This window comes from Mesocricetus auratus, unplaced genomic scaffold, assembly GCF_017639785.1.
Source record: "Mesocricetus auratus isolate SY011 unplaced genomic scaffold, BCM_Maur_2.0 Super-Scaffold_6730, whole genome shotgun sequence".
In the NCBI taxonomy this organism is placed as follows: Eukaryota; Metazoa; Chordata; class Mammalia; order Rodentia; family Cricetidae; genus Mesocricetus; species Mesocricetus auratus.
This window is the reverse complement of record NW_024429184.1, coordinates 117,192,463-117,211,915: the sequence shown is the minus strand read 5'-3', so window position 1 is coordinate 117,211,915 and position 19,453 is coordinate 117,192,463. Positions and strand designations below refer to the sequence as shown.

General features: G+C 42.0%; 2 protein-coding genes across 2 annotated transcripts; both read left to right on the top strand.

Annotated features, from left to right (window-relative positions):
- The first annotated feature begins 1,322 nt into the window (after positions 1-1,322).
- Positions 1,323-5,851, top strand: LOC121138888 (protocadherin beta-18-like). The gene has a single exon (XM_040741918.1). It carries the CDS (start codon positions 3,414-3,416, stop codon positions 5,796-5,798), a length of 2,385 nt encoding a protein of 794 aa, XP_040597852.1. The 5' UTR covers positions 1,323-3,413; the 3' UTR covers positions 5,799-5,851.
- Positions 5,852-6,001: 150 nt separating this feature from the next.
- On the top strand, positions 6,002-11,476 carry LOC121138889 (protocadherin beta-15-like). The gene has a single exon (XM_040741919.1). It carries the CDS (start codon positions 8,146-8,148, stop codon positions 10,525-10,527), a length of 2,382 nt encoding a protein of 793 aa, XP_040597853.1. The 5' UTR covers positions 6,002-8,145; the 3' UTR covers positions 10,528-11,476.
- Positions 11,477-19,453: the final 7,977 nt, after the last annotated feature.

The window sequence follows — 19,453 nt, the reverse complement described above, 5'->3', positions numbered from 1 at the left end:
TGTGTCTATAGACGTTGTAATGAAATTTCATAAGATTAAAGAAAAAGAGAAATTTTATTTAAAAAACACAGGAAAGAGAAATTTAACTTCAACACATGACCATTACACTATCTAATCTGATTCATGTTTCTCAGTAAAAGCAATGGAAAATAAGAAACCTTCAATGTGCTAACAGAAATTAGCAAAACATTCTATCTGGTCTCTTTATAGAGTCATCAAAGGAGAAAACTGAACAAACTTGATAACATTTCCATTTCACTTAGTAAAGATCACAGGGAAGGGCAGTATAAATACATTCTCTTTTATTGACCCATACCTAGTCACAGATGAGGTCTAGGAGTTTGACCTTCTCAGTTTCTAGCCCTTAGCCACAGTCTTTCTCTCCTCTTCTCTTGATAAAGTATCACAGGGTGGTCCAGACTGGCTTCAAACTGGTGATTCCCATGCCTCAGCTTCTCCAGTACAAGAATTATGTGTGGTGATATCTTGCTTGCACAAATAAAGCCTGTCTGAAGGTCAGAGAATGGAGCTTGCCACTAGCTAACCATAGAGGTCTGGGGGTCTGTACAGACAGACAGCAAGTAAGCTAGCTGGGCAGAAACAGGATATAAATAGAAACAGGAACTCTCTCTTATCTGCTGAGACTTGAAGGAGGTAAGGTATGGTGGTGGCTTGCTCCTTCTCTCTGCTCTCTCATCATTTTCCTCTATATCTGACTCTGGGTTTTTATTATCTAGACCAACTAAGAACTCCATTTACAGTTATGAGTGTATATGATCATTCCTGATTCCACATACATTTCTACTCTAAAATGTCAACACAGGACCACAAGTACTTTCTGGAAGTGGTAGTCTCTTATGGCTGTATAGTCTCTCCTGTCTTCCGTGTCACTGCGCCCCCCCACCAACAGGACTCTCCAGAAATGAGTACAAGTACAAACAAAAGGCCTTTGTGCATGCAAGAAAGTGCTGTACCACTGTGACGCAGCCCCCAAAATCAGAAGTTCGAGCATTCTTAAGTTGTGTTTTATTATTTTTCTTGGAGGGTTTCAAACACCACTTATGTCAATGAGTCCCAGATTTGTCGCTTGTGTTGCTATATTATTTATGATTTATTAAGCTTACCTGAGGATTCAGAAAGCAAAGTCAGTCAGAAACCATAGAAGCCAGGCAGCACCTTTAATCCCAGCAGCCAGAAGATAGGAGGTGGTGGTACACACCTTTAATCACAGGGCTCAGGATTAAGAGGTAGAAGGATATCTCTGAGTTCAAGGCCACCCAAGGATACACAAGATTGAATCAGTCTAAAAGAGCAAGAGATGACACGCCTTTAATCCCAGCACTAGAGGGGTATAAAGGATAGAAGCAGGGTCTTCAGTAGGGGCATTCACGCTCTAGTCACGTTGAGGACTGAGAATAGGAATTGGGGCATTGGCCCTGTTAGATGTAAGAGCTCTCTAGTAGCTCGGCTACTTTGCTTTTCTGTTCTTTAACCTGAAGTTTGAACCCCACAGTCAGCCTCCCGGTCTTTTATTTTTGTGTTATAGTCACTGAAGCTCGCTTCTTTCCTCGGCGTCACCGATATGATGGAAGATCATGTATGTGACTACAGGGATGTTCTGTAGTCACCTTAAACTTTTTAATACCCTACATGGGTTTTAAGCTAAAATTTCCCCTTCCCCTCTGGCTCCATGCATATCCCTCTTCCTTATCTTCTTTCTGTGTTAATACCGTCAGTTAACAGCACTAATTAAGCATTTAATACTTAAATCTTGTAAATGAAATAATTTTTCCTTATCATAACACTCATATGAGTGATGTGTCACTTCATTCCATATTATATCCTAGTTTGGGTGCAAATGCATTACTACATTTTCAACTGAAGCCAATATTGTCTTCTACCTCTGTTATTGCAACCAGCTCTTACCTGTGTCCACATTATTCCTTCCTAGTTTATTCTCACTCTGAAAAATGTTTATCTTTAAAAAATAAGACCTTGATTATATTCCTTTTCTGTTCAGAGCTCTTTAACAGTCTTGTATTCCACTGACAAGCCTTGTAGACTTTTTGCTTGCTTTTCCAACTTCAGCTTTTACTGAGTCCCTCTTGCTCTGTGCCAAGATCTTATTTCAGTTCATTTGAAACAAACCTCTCAGTTTAGATGTGCAGCCTTGTGGTTTTACTTTCCTGGAAACCAGGGCTTCCCTTATACTCTCTTACCATGAGCTATGCCCCCAGCCCTCTCAAATGTAATTTTTGTGCAAATTACTTCCACTTATTTTTCATGTATCAGTTAGATAGAATATACTTTCTCCTTTCTCCACCTCCAAATTTGGTTAGTTGATCCTCAACTATAATCTTGTATTAGCATAAGCCTTTCTCATCAAGGCAGCCATTCGGCTTCATGTTAAGTGGCCATTTTCTTTCTCCCCTTTTCATGGCAGAAATAGCTTCTGACTGATTATCATTCACTTCCTAACAACACCATCACTAGCTCAAGCATGTGCTTAATAAACATTCACTGAGAAAGTCAGGGAATAGATAAATAAAATACTTTGAACCATGCCTTTGGAAGCCCTGGATGTGCCAAAGAGTGAATGTCAGTCTACAGCTTTCTGGTGTAATAATCTGGACAGGCCATGCTCTATTCTCTAGTGAGCATTTACTTCCTACTGCACATCTCCTATGGAGTGTTCCTATGGAAATGGTACCATTACCCAGCCCAAAATATCCAACTTCCCCCAAACAACTATTTACATATACCAGACACAACTTCAAGTGCATAAGAACACCCTTTCTTCCTTCTCTAAGAGCATGTAATAATGACTAGGAGAGACCTCCATGCTTTCATTTTCAATTTTTCTAAGTGTCTCTTTCTCATCTTTGTAAAAATCAATGGCTTGTGGGCCCTTTGAACTATCTTTAGTTTTACAGGTTCCTTCAAGAAGAGACCATGAATGGTTAGAAACAAGGGTTCTACTGTAAACTATTTCACCAGCACAGATCTATCAGATAGTAATTTATCACAAGAGCTACAACTCAGAAATGGAAATGGGAATAGAGAAGAAAATGTAATTCAGTTTCATTAATAAATGCATTCAACAAATTAAAAGTTTTGTCTCAAACTTACTCGGCCTTGTCTGAAACCTGACAACCTGCATAGTCACATGGTGGCGCTGCAGGATAAGATGGGAAACTGTTTCCTAACAGGAGCTCAGTTCTCCCCTAACCAGAGGAAGTGAACGCTCCCGATCAAACAGCACACAGGCTGTGTGAAAAGGCAGGGCACCGACAAGACCCTCCAGAAAGGAGTGCACATCTATAAATCCCTAAAGGTCCAGACGAGCAGAGCTGCTCTCTGAGCTGCCGGAGACTGAGTTGAAACAGAAGAGCAGAAAGCCTCTTGTCTAACGAATGATGGAGCCAGGAGTGATGTCTGCTCAGCATGTAAGGCAAGTGCTGCTCTTTTTTGCTTTCCTGGGAGGGTCCTCAGTTCTTTCCGAGACCTGGAGCTATTCTGTGGCAGAAGAAACGGAGACTGGCTCCTCTATAGCCAATATAATTAAAGATATGGGTGTGGGTGACCTGGCTGCGCGGGGTGCCAGAATTATATTTGATGACTATCAGCCTTATTTGCGGTTAGAACCTGAGACTGGCAACTTGCTCTTGAACAAAAAACTGGACAGGGAAGAACTTTGTGGCACCAGCGAACCCTGTATATTGCATTTCCAGGTGTTACTGGAAAATCCTCTGCAATTTTTTCAGGCTGAACTTTTGGTTGAAGACATAAATGACCATCCTCCCACATTCCTAGAGAAACTCCTATTTCTAAATATCTCAGAAGGTGCTGCTCCTGGGACCTCATTCCAAATGGATAATGCTCAGGACTTAGATGTAGGAATTAATGGGATCAAAAACTATACAATAAGCCCCAACCCCTATTTCTACCTTAAGTTAAAAGATGGTGGTAAAGGAAGGAAATACCCAGAGTTGGTACTTAATGGACCTCTGGACAGAGAAAAGGAGCCTTCAATTAGCTTGATACTAACAGCCATGGACGGTGGGCCCCTGCCCAGGTCAGCAACTGCACTGATTCAAGTTGAGTTTGTAGATGTCAATGACAATGCCCCTGAGTTTGAAAGAGCGCTGTATGAGGTTCAAGTACCAGAGAACAGCCCTTTGAACTCACTGGTAATCAAGGTGTCTGCTACAGACTTGGACACAGGGGTGAATGGAGACATATCTTATTCATTTTCTCAAGTCTCTGGAGATGTACGGAAAACATTCAAAATCCATCCAATTTCTGGTGAAGTCCATTTGAAAGCACTCCTAGATTTTGAGGTAATTCAGTCTTATACAATAAATATTCAAGCCATTGATGGTGGGAGTCTCTCTGGAAAATCAGCCATTATTGTTCAAGTTACAGACGTGAATGACAACCCACCAGAAATAGTCTTTACGTCTCTTATGAGTCCCATTCCAGAAAACTGCTTGTCAGAAATGGTGGTCGCTGTTTTCAGTGTGCGAGACCAAGACTCAGGAGACAACAGCAGAATAATGTGCTCAGTTCAAGACAACCTTCCTTTTCTCTTGAAACCTACTTTCAAAAATTTCTATACTCTAGTAACAGAGATTCCACTGGACAGAGAGAGCAGAGCTGAGTACAACATCACCATCTCAGTTAACGACCTGGGCACACCCAGGCTCACAACCCAGCACACCATAACAGTGCAGGTGTCTGACGTCAACGACAACGCCCCCGCCTTCACACAAACCTCCTACACCCTGTTTGTCCAGGAGAACAACAGCCCCGCCCTGCACATAGGCACTATCAGCGCCACAGACTCAGACTCGGGCTCCAATGCCCGCATCACCTACTCGCTGCTGCCCAGCCACGACCCGCAGCTGGCCCTGGACTCGCTCATCTCCATCAATGCCGACAACGGGCAGCTGTTCGCGCTCAGGGCTCTGGACTATGAGGCCCTGCAGACCTTCGAGTTCCTCGTGGGCGCCACAGACCAAGGCTCGCCTGCGCTCAGCAGCCAGGCACTGGTGCGCGTGCTTGTGCTGGACGCCAACGACAATGCGCCCTTCGTGCTCTACCCGCTGCAGAATGCATCTGTGCCCTGCACAGAGCTGTTGCCTAGGACGGCGGAGCCAGGATACCTGGTCACCAAGGTAGTGGCAGTGGATCGCGACTCTGGTCAGAATGCCTGGCTGTCGTTCCAGCTGCTCAAGGCCACTGAGCCAGGGCTGTTCAGCGTGTGGGCTCACAATGGCGAGGTGCGCACCTCCAGGCTGCTGAGTGAGCGCGATGCTCCCAAGCACAGGCTGCTGCTGCTGGTCAAGGACAATGGCGACCCTCCCAGGTCTGCCAGTGTCACTCTGCATGTGCTGCTGGTAGATGGCTTCTCTCAGCCCTACCTGCCTCTGCCCGAGGTGACGCACGAAGGCGCACAGGAGGATGACTTGCTCACACTGTATCTGGTCATCGCCTTGGCGTCTGTGTCTTCGCTCTTCCTCTTGTCTGTGCTGCTGTTTGTGGGGGTGAGGCTGTGCAGGAGGGCCAGGGCGACCTCTCTGGGTGGCTGCTCTGTGCCTGAGGCACACTTTCCTGGTTACCTGATGGACTTCAATGGCAGGGAAACCTTGTCCCAGAGCTACCAGTATGAGGTGTGCCTGACTGGAGTATCAGATGCCAAAGATTTTCGGTTCCTAAAGTCTGTGTCTCCCAGCCATGAGGTTGTGACTTGCGTGGAGGAGAATTCCACCTCTATGAATGGTTTTGGATACAATTAACAGTTTGTTGATTTTTTTCAGATGGTTCCGGATAAATGTTTGTTCTTTCTCAACGTTCTTGTTTTCCATTGTTTTACCTTCATGAGGAATTTCTAAGGTTTTGCCTGTATTTCCTAATTCAGGAGATGATAAATTCCATGTGTACCCTTACAGGTTAGTCTCTTTAAAAATCACTTTTTGATGAAGACAGAGAACTGTGCTCATTCATGACAAGTGAGTAGTTTCTTCAACTTACTACATTGTCAAATGAGTCATCATTGGTTTGTAAATACCTTCATTTTATTGGTTGTCCAGAAACATTTTCAAAATGTTTGAAACGTGAAACAGATGTCATGATTTATCAAGGTATCTTCTGTCCAATATTGTGATTTCCTATCTCAAATAGAGTATCTGAAAAAAATGCATGGTTTGTTGTAAAGCAGTATTAATTGGGAAAGACAATTTCTCTGAAGTTCTAAGACTTTTATTGTCTTCATATGAACATCAAGCCTGTAATACATATGAATATTGTTAAAATGTTTTTTATATTATCTCAAAACACATAAAAATAACCAGATCCCTCCTGTGATATCTGGCTAGCCAGATATCTGAAAATGTCTCTCTTCAGCAGAGGTACAGGATCAAAGCTTTGTACAACTCAGGTCCCTCTATGATTTTAGACAATTGGATGGAGTGATGGACACTGCTAATCTAACCTGAGCCAATCTGAACCTGTTTACTTTTAAAGTCACCATAGAAACCAAATGTATTCTAGTCTTAGGTATGTTAGAAGAAAGTGATGTCATCTCAAACCTCTGAGAGGGGACAGGAAAGATAACAGATGAGTGGTCTTGTGGAGGACATTCCTTCAGTAATCCCTGAGTCAACGTCCACTACTGGGTGGGACTGGGGCCAGAGAACCAAGATGTGTTCTTGTAATAGATTCTTCTAGTGCAGCTCAGTAAAGGTCGGTTTGCTTGTTTTTATTAAAAGCATGCTTAGATATCCTTGCCTAGAATGATGAATTATTCCTGTTAACTTAATACCTTCATCAAACCATGCATGCTACTATAACATAAATCAAAATGTTTGTAAATGACTGCATTAGCCTGGGAAGGAACTGTGAAGCCTTTGTGTATGTGGGTAGTTTTGAAGACAGGAGTAATGGAAATCTCAGGAAGCCGAGGCAAGATCTTAAGTTCAGGACTAGGCCTCAAGACCCTCTCTAGTTAGGACAAGCTTGTGTTTTTGCTTTAATGGAAAGTTGATTTAGACACTGCATGTTATTTCAAGTGATTACTGAAGTAGTATAGAGAACTGCTACCTAGGAAAATGCTGTCTTGCTTATCCAGCTTATTATAAAAATGAGTTAAGATCCCAACAAAACAAGCATCTACAATAGGAGGAAAATGCACACAATTTTGTGTTTTATTCTATGATGGATTAAGCAAATATTTACTGAGCATCCTCTGTGTCCCAAGGATTATTTGAGATATTGGGTTTCAGCAGTGAAGCAAACAATGCTGTAGTACTTACAGGTTACACAAGGAAAGCAAATGTATTCATCTATGGTACATGTGATGAAAACACCAGAGAGGAAAAATAAAGAGGTGCTTCCATATGAGTTTTCCCGCAGGTGAAAACTTTCATGAAATTGTAAGTTCCTGATCATGTCTATGTACAAAGTGTATCATAAACTGGAACTAACATGTAGAATTTTTTCCTTTATGAAACTCAACCAATGGGAACCACAACTGTGTTACCCGGCAGACATAAAATTACAAAGAAGCCCCAGAAGTACTGACTCCACTTTATGGGGCATTTTAATTTGCATGGCTATGTGTCACTAATTGTACAAGATGACTGATCAATCCGTACTATGTCTTCTTTCATTTCTCGGTTTCCCCTAGAGCGACCCAACACCGACTGCAGGGTTTCTAGTAGGCAGCTTGTCTAGGTTGTTTCCTCGTGTGTTTTTCAGAATCTGACACATCAACAACAAGAAATCTCTTTTTTTAATGTGGGACTACATAATCAAAATAGGACTACATAATCAAAATAATGTTGTTTTGTGATTGAATTTATTTCCAAACCCTGACAACCAGACTGTAAAAAGAATGGAGCCATGTAGCGATCTGTTGAGAAGCAAAATCAACGCATGGTGGCGCTGCAGGCTAAGACTTAGAAAAGGGCAAACGCGGAAAAGAAAAAAAATGCTTCCTTAGACCTCTGGCTGGAAAAAACCTGAGACAGAACTCAAACCATTAAATCTCCAGCGACTGCTGCTAACCCACACTTCGAAACAGGCTATAAACTGACAGATCAGCCGCTGTCTGGGTGTCCTTGCATCCTGGGTGCGGAAGCAAAGATGATGACTGGAAGGGAGCCCAGACCAAGGCAAGTTCTTTTGATCTTTATTTTACTGGGAGTGGCTGGGGCCGGCTGGGAGCCCCTCCGTTATTATGTGTTGGAGGAAACACCGGGCGGCACGTTTTTGGCTGATCTAGTCAAGGACCTAGGGCTGGGACTTGCAGAGCTAGCTGCTCGAGGAGCCCAGGTGGTCTCTGAGGATAATGAATCATGCTTGCAGCTTGACCCTCAGACTGGAAAGCTAATATTAAATGAAAAACTGGACCGGGAGGAGCTGTGTGGCCCCACTGAGCCCTGTGTCACTCATTTCCAAGTGTTACTGAAAAAGCCACTGGAAATATTTCGAGCTGAGCTACGAGTGGGAGACATAAATGATCACTCTCCCGAGTTTCCTGAAAGAGAAATGGCCGTGAAAATCATAGAGAACAGCCCCGTTGGCTCTGTGTTTCTACTTAAAAGCGCTCAGGACTTGGATGCGGGCAACAACAGCATTCAGAACTATAGCCTTAGTTCCAATTCTCATTTCCACGTTTCCTTCCGCAACCGAGGTGATGGGAAGAAATACCCAGAGCTCGTGCTGCAAAAACAGCTTGATCGCGAGGAGCAGGCAGAGTTCAGATTGACTCTGACAGCGCTGGATGGCGGTGCTCCGCCCAGGACTGGCACCTCCCAAATACGGATTATTGTCGTGGATGTCAATGACAATGCCCCTGAGTTTGTGCAGGCGCTCTATCAGGTGCAAATTCTAGAGAACAGCCCTGTGGGTTCCCTGGTTGCTAAGGTCTGGGCCAAGGATTTAGACACTGGGACAAACGGAGAAGTATCATACTCTCTTTTACGTAGTTCTCAGGAGATGAGCAAAACTTTTGAGCTAAATGCCATGTCAGGAGAGGTTCGACTGATTAAGACACTCGACTATGAGACAGCATCTTCATATGAAGTAGACATAGAGGCATCCGATGGAGGAGGGCTTTCTGGAAAATGCTCCGTTTCTATTCAGGTGGTGGATGTCAATGATAATTACCCAGAACTAACTATTTCATCGCTCACCAATCCCATCCCAGAAAATTCACCGGAAACAGAAGTGGCTCTGTTTCGGGTTCGAGACCGAGATTCTGGGGAAAATGGAAGGACAGTTTGTTCCATCCAGGATGGTGTTCCCTTCACACTAGAACCTGTTGAGAACTTCTATAGACTGATGACAGAAGGAGCACTGGACAGAGAGAGCAGAGCTGAGTACAACATCACCATCACAGTCACCGACCTGGGCATACCCAGGCTCACAACCCAGCACACCATAACAGTGCAGGTGTCTGATGTCAACGACAACGCCCCCGCCTTCACACAAACCTCCTACACCCTGTTTATCCAGGAAAACAACAGCCCCGCCCTGCACATAGGCACCATCAGCGCCACAGACTCAGACTCAGGCTCCAATGCCCGCATCACATACTCTCTGCTGCCCAGCCACGACCCGCAGCTGGCCCTGGACTCGCTCATCTCCATCAACGCGGACAATGGGCAGCTGTTCGCGCTCAGGGCCCTGGACTATGAGGCCCTGCAGACCTTCGAGTTCCTCGTGGGCGCCACAGACCAAGGCTCGCCTGAACTCAGCAGTCAGGCTCTGGTGCGCGTGCTCGTGCTGGACGCCAACGACAATGCGCCCTTCGTGCTCTACCCGCTGCAGAATGCATCTGCGCCCTGCACAGAGCTGCTGCCCAGGGCGGCGGAGCCAGGATACCTGGTCACCAAGGTAGTGGCTGTGGACCGCGACTCTGGTCAGAATGCCTGGCTGTCGTTCCAGCTGCTCAAGGCCACTGAGCCAGGGCTGTTCAGCGTGTGGGCTCACAATGGCGAGGTGCGCACCTCCAGGCTGCTGAGTGAGCGCGATGCTCCCAAGCACAGGCTGCTGCTGCTGGTCAAGGACAATGGCGACCCTCCCAGGTCTGCCAGTGTCACTCTGCATGTGCTGCTGGTGGATGGCTTCTCTCAGCCCTACCTGCCTCTGCCCGAGGTGACGCACGAAGGCGCACAGGAGGATGACTTGCTCACACTGTATCTGGTCATCGCCTTGGCGTCTGTGTCTTCGCTCTTCCTCTTGTCTGTGCTGCTGTTTGTGGGGGTGAGGCTGTGCAGGAGGGCCAGGGCAGCCTCTCTGAGTGGCTGCTCTGTGCCTGAGGGACACTTTCCTGGTCACCTGGTGGATGTAAGTGGTACAGGGACCCTTTCTAAGAGCTACCAGTATGAGGTGTGTCTGTCAGGAGACTCTCAAAGTAATGAGTTCAGATTCTTGAAGCCCATGTTTTCCAATATTCTAGAACAAAACTGTGGTGGGCAATCAGGAGATAATCTACCCTTCCCAAGTAGTTTAGGCATGTGAAATTTCATATTTCACTTGGTGTGTAATTCTGACTCTAGATTTTGTGGGTTTTTTTTTCAAAAATTGGTAGTAGTGTTTATTTGTATTTGTTTTTCCTTTTCTCTACTGGTTTAAGTAGTATTGTTTGTTCAGTATTTTGTTAACTGTGTAAGTATTCTTCCAGTTCTGTTGTTATTGAACTGTTACATTCGGAAACTCCATGTTCAAAGGAATATGAATTTCTTCTAATGTGCATAATTCTAATTTTAAAAGTATATTTCCTGGTCTAGGGGAACAGATAGCATTTATAGAGTGCTGTATTGTTTGTTGGAGACCCTAGGTTGGATCATCCTGTAATTCCAGCACTTGGAGATGCAGGTAGGCTATCAGGAATTCAAGGTCATCTACTACTATAGAGAATTCAAGCTTATCTCAACAAAAAGATACATTCCTGAGAGTGTGATGTCACCGAAGAATGTACAATTTCTTTTAAATCACACTTCATTTTAAAATTGGAATCCCCTAGTTTTTTTCATTTTTGTTTTTGTTTTTTTGCACAGCTGAGACTTCAGTAGCAGTTCATATTGGAATAAGTTCATATTCATCAATGCCAAGTTCCAGATTATGTTTTCTATTTTCCAACAGGAAGTAACAAGGTAGTTTCAATCTTTTCAAAGATTTTACTGTAAATATTGTCCTATGAATAATATATCCATATGGTGTATTCTTCCTTGTCTAAAGTAACATAGACTTGTTCGTTGTCTTTAGTTGGTGGGAGTGCTTGGCATGTTGCTCTGAGACTATCTGTGTCCAGGAAGTTTCTGTAAAGCCATTAGACTCCAAGACTCTGGTTAGCTTCTGGTGGTATGGCATGCCAGCATCTACTTGCTTTGGTTGACAGCATTGCTCTGATTGATAAGGACTTTGGAAAAAAGTGCATTACAAAATTAACATTAGTTATCCAAACAAATTTTAGTAATGGTTACATTAATGTAATATTGAATGATTTGGAGAAATGGTTCAGAAAAAGCTGATAAGTTCAAAGTTGTTCAGTCCTGTTCCCTAGTACCTATGAATAATACTTTACATTGGAAAGATAAACTACAAATCAAACTTGTCAACAAACTAAACATAAAATAGAGAGTATATCCTAAATCATTTGAGTGGATCTGATAGGGCCAGTGAAAGACTTTAAAAGGAAAGGTTTACCTTGGGGTGAAGAACGTCCAGGTATTATGGCACATGTTTAATCATGGCATTTGGGAGGCAGAGTTAGGCAAAGTCCAAGGACAGCCTTGTCTAGTGAGTTCCAGGACAGCCAGTGCTACATAGGGAAAGCCTGTCTTGAAAACACACACACTAAATGAGAGAGGGGGGAAGGGGGGAGGCAGGGAGGAAGGGAGGAGGGAGGTAAGGAAGGAGGGAGGGAGGGAAGGAAAGAGGGAGGGAGGGAGGGAGGGAGGGAGGGGAGAAGGGAGGGAGGGAGAAGAAATTTCCTAAGGACTGTAGATGCAGCTTGTGGTTCGGTGTTTCAACCTGCCCTATTCAGCCTTCCATACAGATTTTGAGCTTCCTAGCATTAGAATAAGTCACTTCCTTGTGATGTGTCTTCTGAAAGCTGTTTCTCTGGTTGAAATCCGAGTGATATAAGTTTTGGTAACTGTAATAGTTGCAACTGATGAGAAGACTTAAAAATTATGGAAGTGGGACCAGCAGTGGAGGCAGTGCACACCTTTGATCCCAACACTGGGGAGGCAGAAGCAGACGGAGCTCTGAGGTCAAGGCCAGCCTGGTCTACAGAGTGAGTTCTAAGACAGCCATGGCTATATAGAGAGACCCTGTCTCAAAGAGAAACCATGTGTGTGTGTGTGTGTGTGTGTGTGTGTGTGTGTGTGTTTAGATGATTAATGAAAATGCAGACACAGAATAGAAAAATGTGCAGATAATTTCTAAGTACAGACTTGGAAGTAAGGATTGTGGTGCTTATAGAACGTGTTGGCATTTAAAGCAAATTATGGGGGGAAAATATGGACATTAAAGTTACTAATAGAAAGAACCCACGCAAGGAGAACGCTATTGAAAATTTCAGGAAAATTAATACTTTCATTGTTAGATAGTGACAGAACCCTTAGCTGGATTGTGACCTATGTTACATGAGGAAAAGAATTCATGCATTTGGATGTTTGGCTGAGGGGATTTCCAGGAAAAGTATCGAAAGTACAGACTGATTTCTTCTCACTGTTTATGGTAAAATATGAGATGAATGGGTGGAGATTTCCATCCTGATTGCATTGTACATATGTTAAAATCAGGAGCATGTGTTGGAGAAAAAAATCACAGGTTCAACAGGGAAGACCTTCACCAGTGTGTGGTAAATTCCAGAGTAGTTAAGAATGCAGAAGCCGCTTCGAAGGACCAAACAGGTTGTCTGTTACATGTTTTAATGGCTTTTCCCTCATGTACATGGATGGGTGTGATGTGACACTGATTGCAGTGATTGCATTTGCCATACTCTGTGACTGACAGAACCTGGTCTCATCTTTCTAACCTGGTAATGGGATAGAAAATAGAAAATATGAATTTCTCCAGATTTAGTTATTAACAGCTAATCAGCAGGCATATTTTCTGTCCTTTGGAAACACAACAAATTTCAAAATCATGTTGATTTGAATACAAAACGAGAGGAGGAAGTTTATTACTGGCACATTTAGATTTGGGCTTTCTCTTGATCTTTCTAAATATCACTCTTGGGTTAATCCTAACAGTCTTCTCTAACAACTTTCATGTCTTTTTAAGTAGGCCCAGAACATCTACTCAAACTTGTTAGGTCATTCATTCAAGTCTCCATTGTCTCACAAATTGTTTAGCAATTGTTTCTTCCTCTTCTGTATAATGAAGGTTTATATGAGTTATTTGTGATGGTTTGAAAGAAAATTGTCTCACACAGGCTCAGATATTTGAACACTTGGGGCCCAGTTGGTGGAGTGCTTTGGGGTACAGTGCTGGAGAAAGTACCTCACAGAGTTGGGCTTCCAGAGTTCATAGCATTGCCTGACATCCAGTTGCCTCCATCTGCTTGATTTTTGTGTTTGAAGATGTGATTTGTCAGCTTTTTGCTCTAGTTCTTGGTTCCATACCTCCCCAACCATTATGGTCTCTGCCCCTGGAAACATAAGCAAAAATATACACTTACTTTCCTTAGTCTCATTTGGTTGTGATATTTTAATCACGGGAAGAAAAGAATGACAAAGTTTTATTATTTTTCTTTATTTTATGAATTTGATATAATTTAGCATTAAAATAATTCATGGGTAAATTTTTTCTTTGGGAAGACTGCATTACAATCTCAACAGTTTATCTCAAAATTTATGCAAGTTATGGAATCTTGGAAAGACATTATTTATAATATGATGGAGAATGTCCTTCTATATATGTTTCTCTTATTGGTTGACGAATAAAACACTGATTGGCCAGGAGTCAGGTAGGAAGTATAGGTGGGGCTACCAGACCAGGAGAAGGCTGGGAAGAGGAAGGCCGAGAGGAGCCACCAAGAGATGCCATGTAGTCGCTGAAGGAATAACATGCTGGAGTCTTCTCCAGTAAGATAGACCAGGTGGAAATACTTAGATTAATAGAAATGGGTTAATAACTAAGACAGAGTAAGCCAGATAGAAGCCCTAGCCATCAGTCAACAGTTTATAAAATAATATAATTTTCTGCGTGTTTACTTGGGGCTAATTGACTGCAGGACTAGGTGGAACAGAAACTCCAGCTACAATAATATTTATCTTTTCATGTATTTAGGCTATATAATTATGCTCTTCTTTTTATTCTAGACACTAGAAAAATGCGCTTTGTCTCATCATGAGCATTAATATGAGAATATCACCTTCATTAAATTTTTTTTGGTTTTTATGAGACAGGGTTTCTCTGTATTGTTTTGGAGGCTATCGGCCCAGCCCGGCCTCAAACTCACAGAGATCCGCCTGCCCCTGTCTCCCAAGTGCTGGGATTAAAGGCATGTGCCACCACCACCCGGCACCTTCATTAATTTTTAAAAATGAGTCAGCATTCCCTTTGATACATTGCTTATTTCCACTACCTATTTCATCTAATTCTACTACTATGTCATAATTACTCATATCTCCTTTGTGTTTAGCATTCTCTTTTGTTGTCTTTCTTATTTACTCTATGCCTTTTCTAATTTAAATCAAAGGAAATAAAATATTAATAAGTTGTACATTTTTCTCTGTGTGGTACTTTTGTTTTTAAGTACATTCAATATGAATTTATCATTGCCATCTTCTTTGACAGGTAGGCCAATTATAAGTGTATTGCTTGATTTGAAAATATATTCTGTGTAACTGCAGCCCTTGAAAACTGATTAAATTATTTCATTCAGAGTATGCACTGTATTGGTAAAAACCCTATATCCATTTGAAAGAAATGTATACTCTGTAGTTGGTAGAATGAAGATTGATAAATATTAGCTGAAAGTTGTTCAATAATGTGTAAATATTATATATGTGTTATTCCTATATGTTTAATAATTTACTAGGAGACTGTTCTTATTTCTTCAAGTTTGATAGTATATTATTTGCCTGTCTCTCTGTTCAAGTCTAGTATTTTTTAAACCTTACCACTTTGAATCTGTTATTTGATTCACACAGATGAGAGTTTTTGTTATTTAGTTTTAGTGTGGTAAGTTTACATTTGTCAGTGTGAAATGTACCTCTTTTTGTTTCTAGTTAATTTTTGTCTGATGTAGGCATTCCATAGTTATACTTTTTGAGTTACAATCATTCAAAAGTGGGAAGATAATTAGCTAAGTTGTTATGCTTGCTGAACCATGGTCCCAACTTGCCCTAGCACTGACTGAGAGGAGGAGGCCAGAGGGAGGCTGAAGGATCAAGAGATAAGCAGGACAAGAGGTTTGGGTACGGACTGTGTTGAGGAAAGGCTAATATAGGCAGGACAGGAAAATGGAGTTGTGGAGGGAAGCAAGAAGGAAGCAAAGATGTGGAAAGGGGCAAGCAGAGGCTGCTGGGGAGCTCAGATGGAGCAGGTCAGGAGTTGGGGCAATGGCAATGAGAGTAGAGAAGCTAACTCATCTGCTCCAACACTAACTCCAGACTCCAAGAGCCCCACCACTAGCCCATTAGCAGAAGCTCAACCTAAAGCCACACTGTTCTACTTTGCTCCACTGATGCTGTGTTAAAACACTGATCAATAGTAACTTGGGAAGGAAACAATTAACTCTATCTCCTGGGTGACAACCCAGCATTGAGGGAATCAGAGCAGGAACTGGGCTGCAGAAATTGAAGCAGAGGCCATAGGGGAACACCACTTAACTGTCAGCTTTTCTTTAGATCGCTCAGCTACTTTTCTTGCACAGCCCGGGCCCTCCAGCCTAGGGATGGCAACACCACCTGTATCACCTATCAACAAAGAAAATGTCTCACAGATCGTGCACAGGTCAGTGCAATGGGGACTTCCCTCATAGGCTCTGAGGGACTCTTGTGTCGAGATGACAGTCTCCTGAAGCCTGCTATGATCTCCTCTTTGTAGTGCAATCTCTCTGCTGTCCTCCTCTGCCTCCCCATCATCTTTGTCACTGTCAAACTCCCATCTACACACTCTGAGTTTGTTTACCTTCCTCCTGAGGTGTGGTCTCCTCCTCCAATCCCTTTCTCTCTTGACAGTTTGCCTTCTCCTCCATTTTCTTCTTCTCATTTAGGTCCTTGGCATTCAACATACCCATTGTTCAATGTTCTCCTCTAACTTTGTTCTGAGGCTAGAGATGGACTATGGCTCCTGGGGAAATGGGTTCCTGGGACTGAGAAGGAGAAGAGATCCTAGACAGTGGAAAGTTGCCATGGCCAGAAACTGTCATGATAGTTTCTAGGTAAGGTGGTTCTCTTGAAAATTTTGGCAGGAGTGTAAGGGGTAAGACAGGAGTTAGTCCAGATCAGAGACCTACAGAGATGAAGTTTTATGGAGCAGGGACAGGAAGGCAACTGGGCAGGGGCTGGTGAGCCAATTTGTGGTGCTAGGTCCAAGACTTTCTTCCCTAGTGCCAACCACTCAGTTTCATAGTTCTTATAATTTTAGTTTTGCATGATATATCTTTCTCCACAATTTTATGTTCAACCGGCATTTATACTTAATGTAAATATTTTGTAAACAACAGAGTTGGGCTTTCACTGTTTTTAATCCAACATTATTGGTTCTGTCTTAAAATTGAAAATGTCATTACATTTGTATGTAATATGCAATACTTCTATGACTGTATTTATTTTGTATTTAAACCATCTGTTTTCATACTGGTATTTATAGTTTTCTGTTTCCATTTAACTATAAAATTTGTATGGGTATTCACTCAAGAAATGATCAAAATAATCATTTCTTATCACAACTTATTTCAAGGTCACATGAAATACAAAATGGTTTTAAGTATTCAATCTTCATCCATTTTTCTGTGTCACAGAAGATCAATACAAGACAGAGGAGATGTATTTGAGAATTCATATGGTAAAAAAATCTGTATGTAATCAAATTGGAAAATTCTCAAAAAATACCTTTATATCTAGTATACAGAGTATGTTTCAACTGGAGAGAAGTAAAATGAAAGTAATGAAAAGAAATAGGCCTTCATCCAGTTTCCAAACCAAAATGTTTACTAGAGAACTCATACTGGAGAGAAATAATAGAAAATCAATGAATGCAAAAATGCATTTATTGACTTCTCAATTAAAACACATATGAGATAACACTTTGGTCATAAACTCAATCAATATGAGGTTTACAGGGAATCTTTAAAATGTTCCTTGAATCTTAGGACTCATGTAGAGAACACACTGGAGACAAATGCTGTGAGAATACAAAATATAGAAAGCATTAAAATTTCAACCACCATGTGTTACAACCACAGTGAAGTAAGTTCTCATGAATATATGAATAGGGAAAATTCCTTCCAACTTTTTTGATGCCAATTAAATTCTGAGTGTAAAAATTTAGGGGAAACTTTCTTTTGTTAAATTTCTGTTAGGGTATAAGTGAGAACTCATATCGAATTTATAGCCTATGGACATAATACAATATGAGAAAGTCTTTATTTCTTATGTTTGAGTGTGTATATAAGAATTTTCGTTGAAGAGAAGACTTGTAGATATGAATGTGGGAAAATCTTCATTTAATCTTCCTTAAAATTTGTGCAACAAGTAAGAAAAATGAAAGCATCCTACAAGTATAAAAATATGTAGGCTCTGGTACAAATATGAAGCAAGTCTCTATGATTTGAACAATATGAGAAATCTTTCAATTATTCTTCATATTTTACTACACATTATACATTTTGTATATTCATTGGAGGGAAACTACATGATTAGTTTTTAAGAGCCAACTTGAGTGGACTAAGGGATTATATAAAGAGCTGATAAAGCATTATTCCTGGGTGTGTCCAGATACAGAAGATCCACTTTCACCCAAAAGAAACAGGTATCAGCTATCTTCTGCATACGGAACACCAACTTTCTCCTGCCTCTGAACAACAGAACTCCAGTTTGGACTTCAGGACTTTGAAAGGTCACCTCACACAGTCTCAGGCTTTTGGATTAGAACTTAGCTTTACTACTAATTGAGCTGGAAATGGGACAGCAATCTGGCTGTGACATCTGTCGCTCCATTGATCACCAGGGTTGGTTTGTCTCATCTGATTGGCTAGGCAGGTGCCCCGTTCCTCTCTCTCTGCTCCATGTGTGTCCCTCCCAAAGCTGCACACTTCATCAAAGAGGATGATTCTCCACAAATAGAGGAGGACCAGTCTTTGGTCAAGGGTGTATGAGTAACTACCCATCAGTTTAGCTGGTTTCCAAGATTGCATGTAACATGTTGTTGGGCTTCACAACATCTATAGTCATATGAAATAAATAAATGCCTTTCTTCCTATCTCTTTTACTATCTTTTTATTTGTATGTGTGATTTACCTGTATGTATTTCTGTGCATCATAGAAAGTAACTGCTGCCAACAGAAGCCAAAGAAGGAAATCAGATCTCATGGAACTGAAGTTACAGATGATTGTGAGCTGCCATGTGGGTACTAAGAATAGAACCCAGGTCATCTGGAAGAGAAGGCAGGCACTGAGAAATTCCTCTCTCTATTTCTCAACAGAGAGAAAAAACCTGGAAAAATATCATTTTCAGCTGCTCCTCATCCCTCATGAAACATAAGAACTCACACTAGATGGAAATGATTTTAATATAAGATATATATATATATATGTATACATAAATAATTCTTTCAAAGCAGCTTGAAGGTACTTGCTAAAGAGTAGTTTTATGACCATAATAAATGAGATGAAGTGTATTTACTCTTTAATACATACATGAATATATACACTGAAGAGAACTCATACAAACAGGAAACATGTAAGACTTAAAATATTTCTTATTCTTTAGTCAGAGAGTAAGAATCAATAGTTAAATACCTATCAAGATTATGTAAAAATCCTCCAGTCAAACCTGGATCTGAATTGGCAATGGACACAGACAGTGCCCCCCTAAGATTCTCAGGTCTGCAGAGGCCACATTCAAGCAAGAGGCACCACCCAACCCAGGCCTAAATAGGTGATGGATACAACACAGCTGAGTGGGGGCACAGGATCCTAACCCTGGCCTGCAGTGGTACTTAAGTCAACTTCCCACCCCATGTTGTATGGGTGGAGTGCATGGACATAACCACATGCACCAATCAGGAACCCTGCATAAGTGCTGGGTGGTTGGACACTATAATGATCTCCTTGTGATGGCCCAGTCCTGTGTCACAGTGACCTGACTGAGACAGGGAGGCACACACACACAGGTCTGGAGCTGCCCACCCTGACTCCAAAGAGAAAATATGGACCCACCCAGTACTTTGCAGCACCAGCCAGAAGGCAACTATTTGAGT

Bases quoted from the DNA above. Each gene is read 5' to 3' on its own strand.
- LOC121138889 (XM_040741919.1), top strand. From the start codon at position 8,146: ATGATGACTGGAAGGGAGCCCAGACCAAGGCAAGTTCTTTTGATCTTT.
- LOC121138888 (XM_040741918.1), top strand. From the start codon at position 3,414: ATGATGGAGCCAGGAGTGATGTCTGCTCAGCATGTAAGGCAAGTGCTG.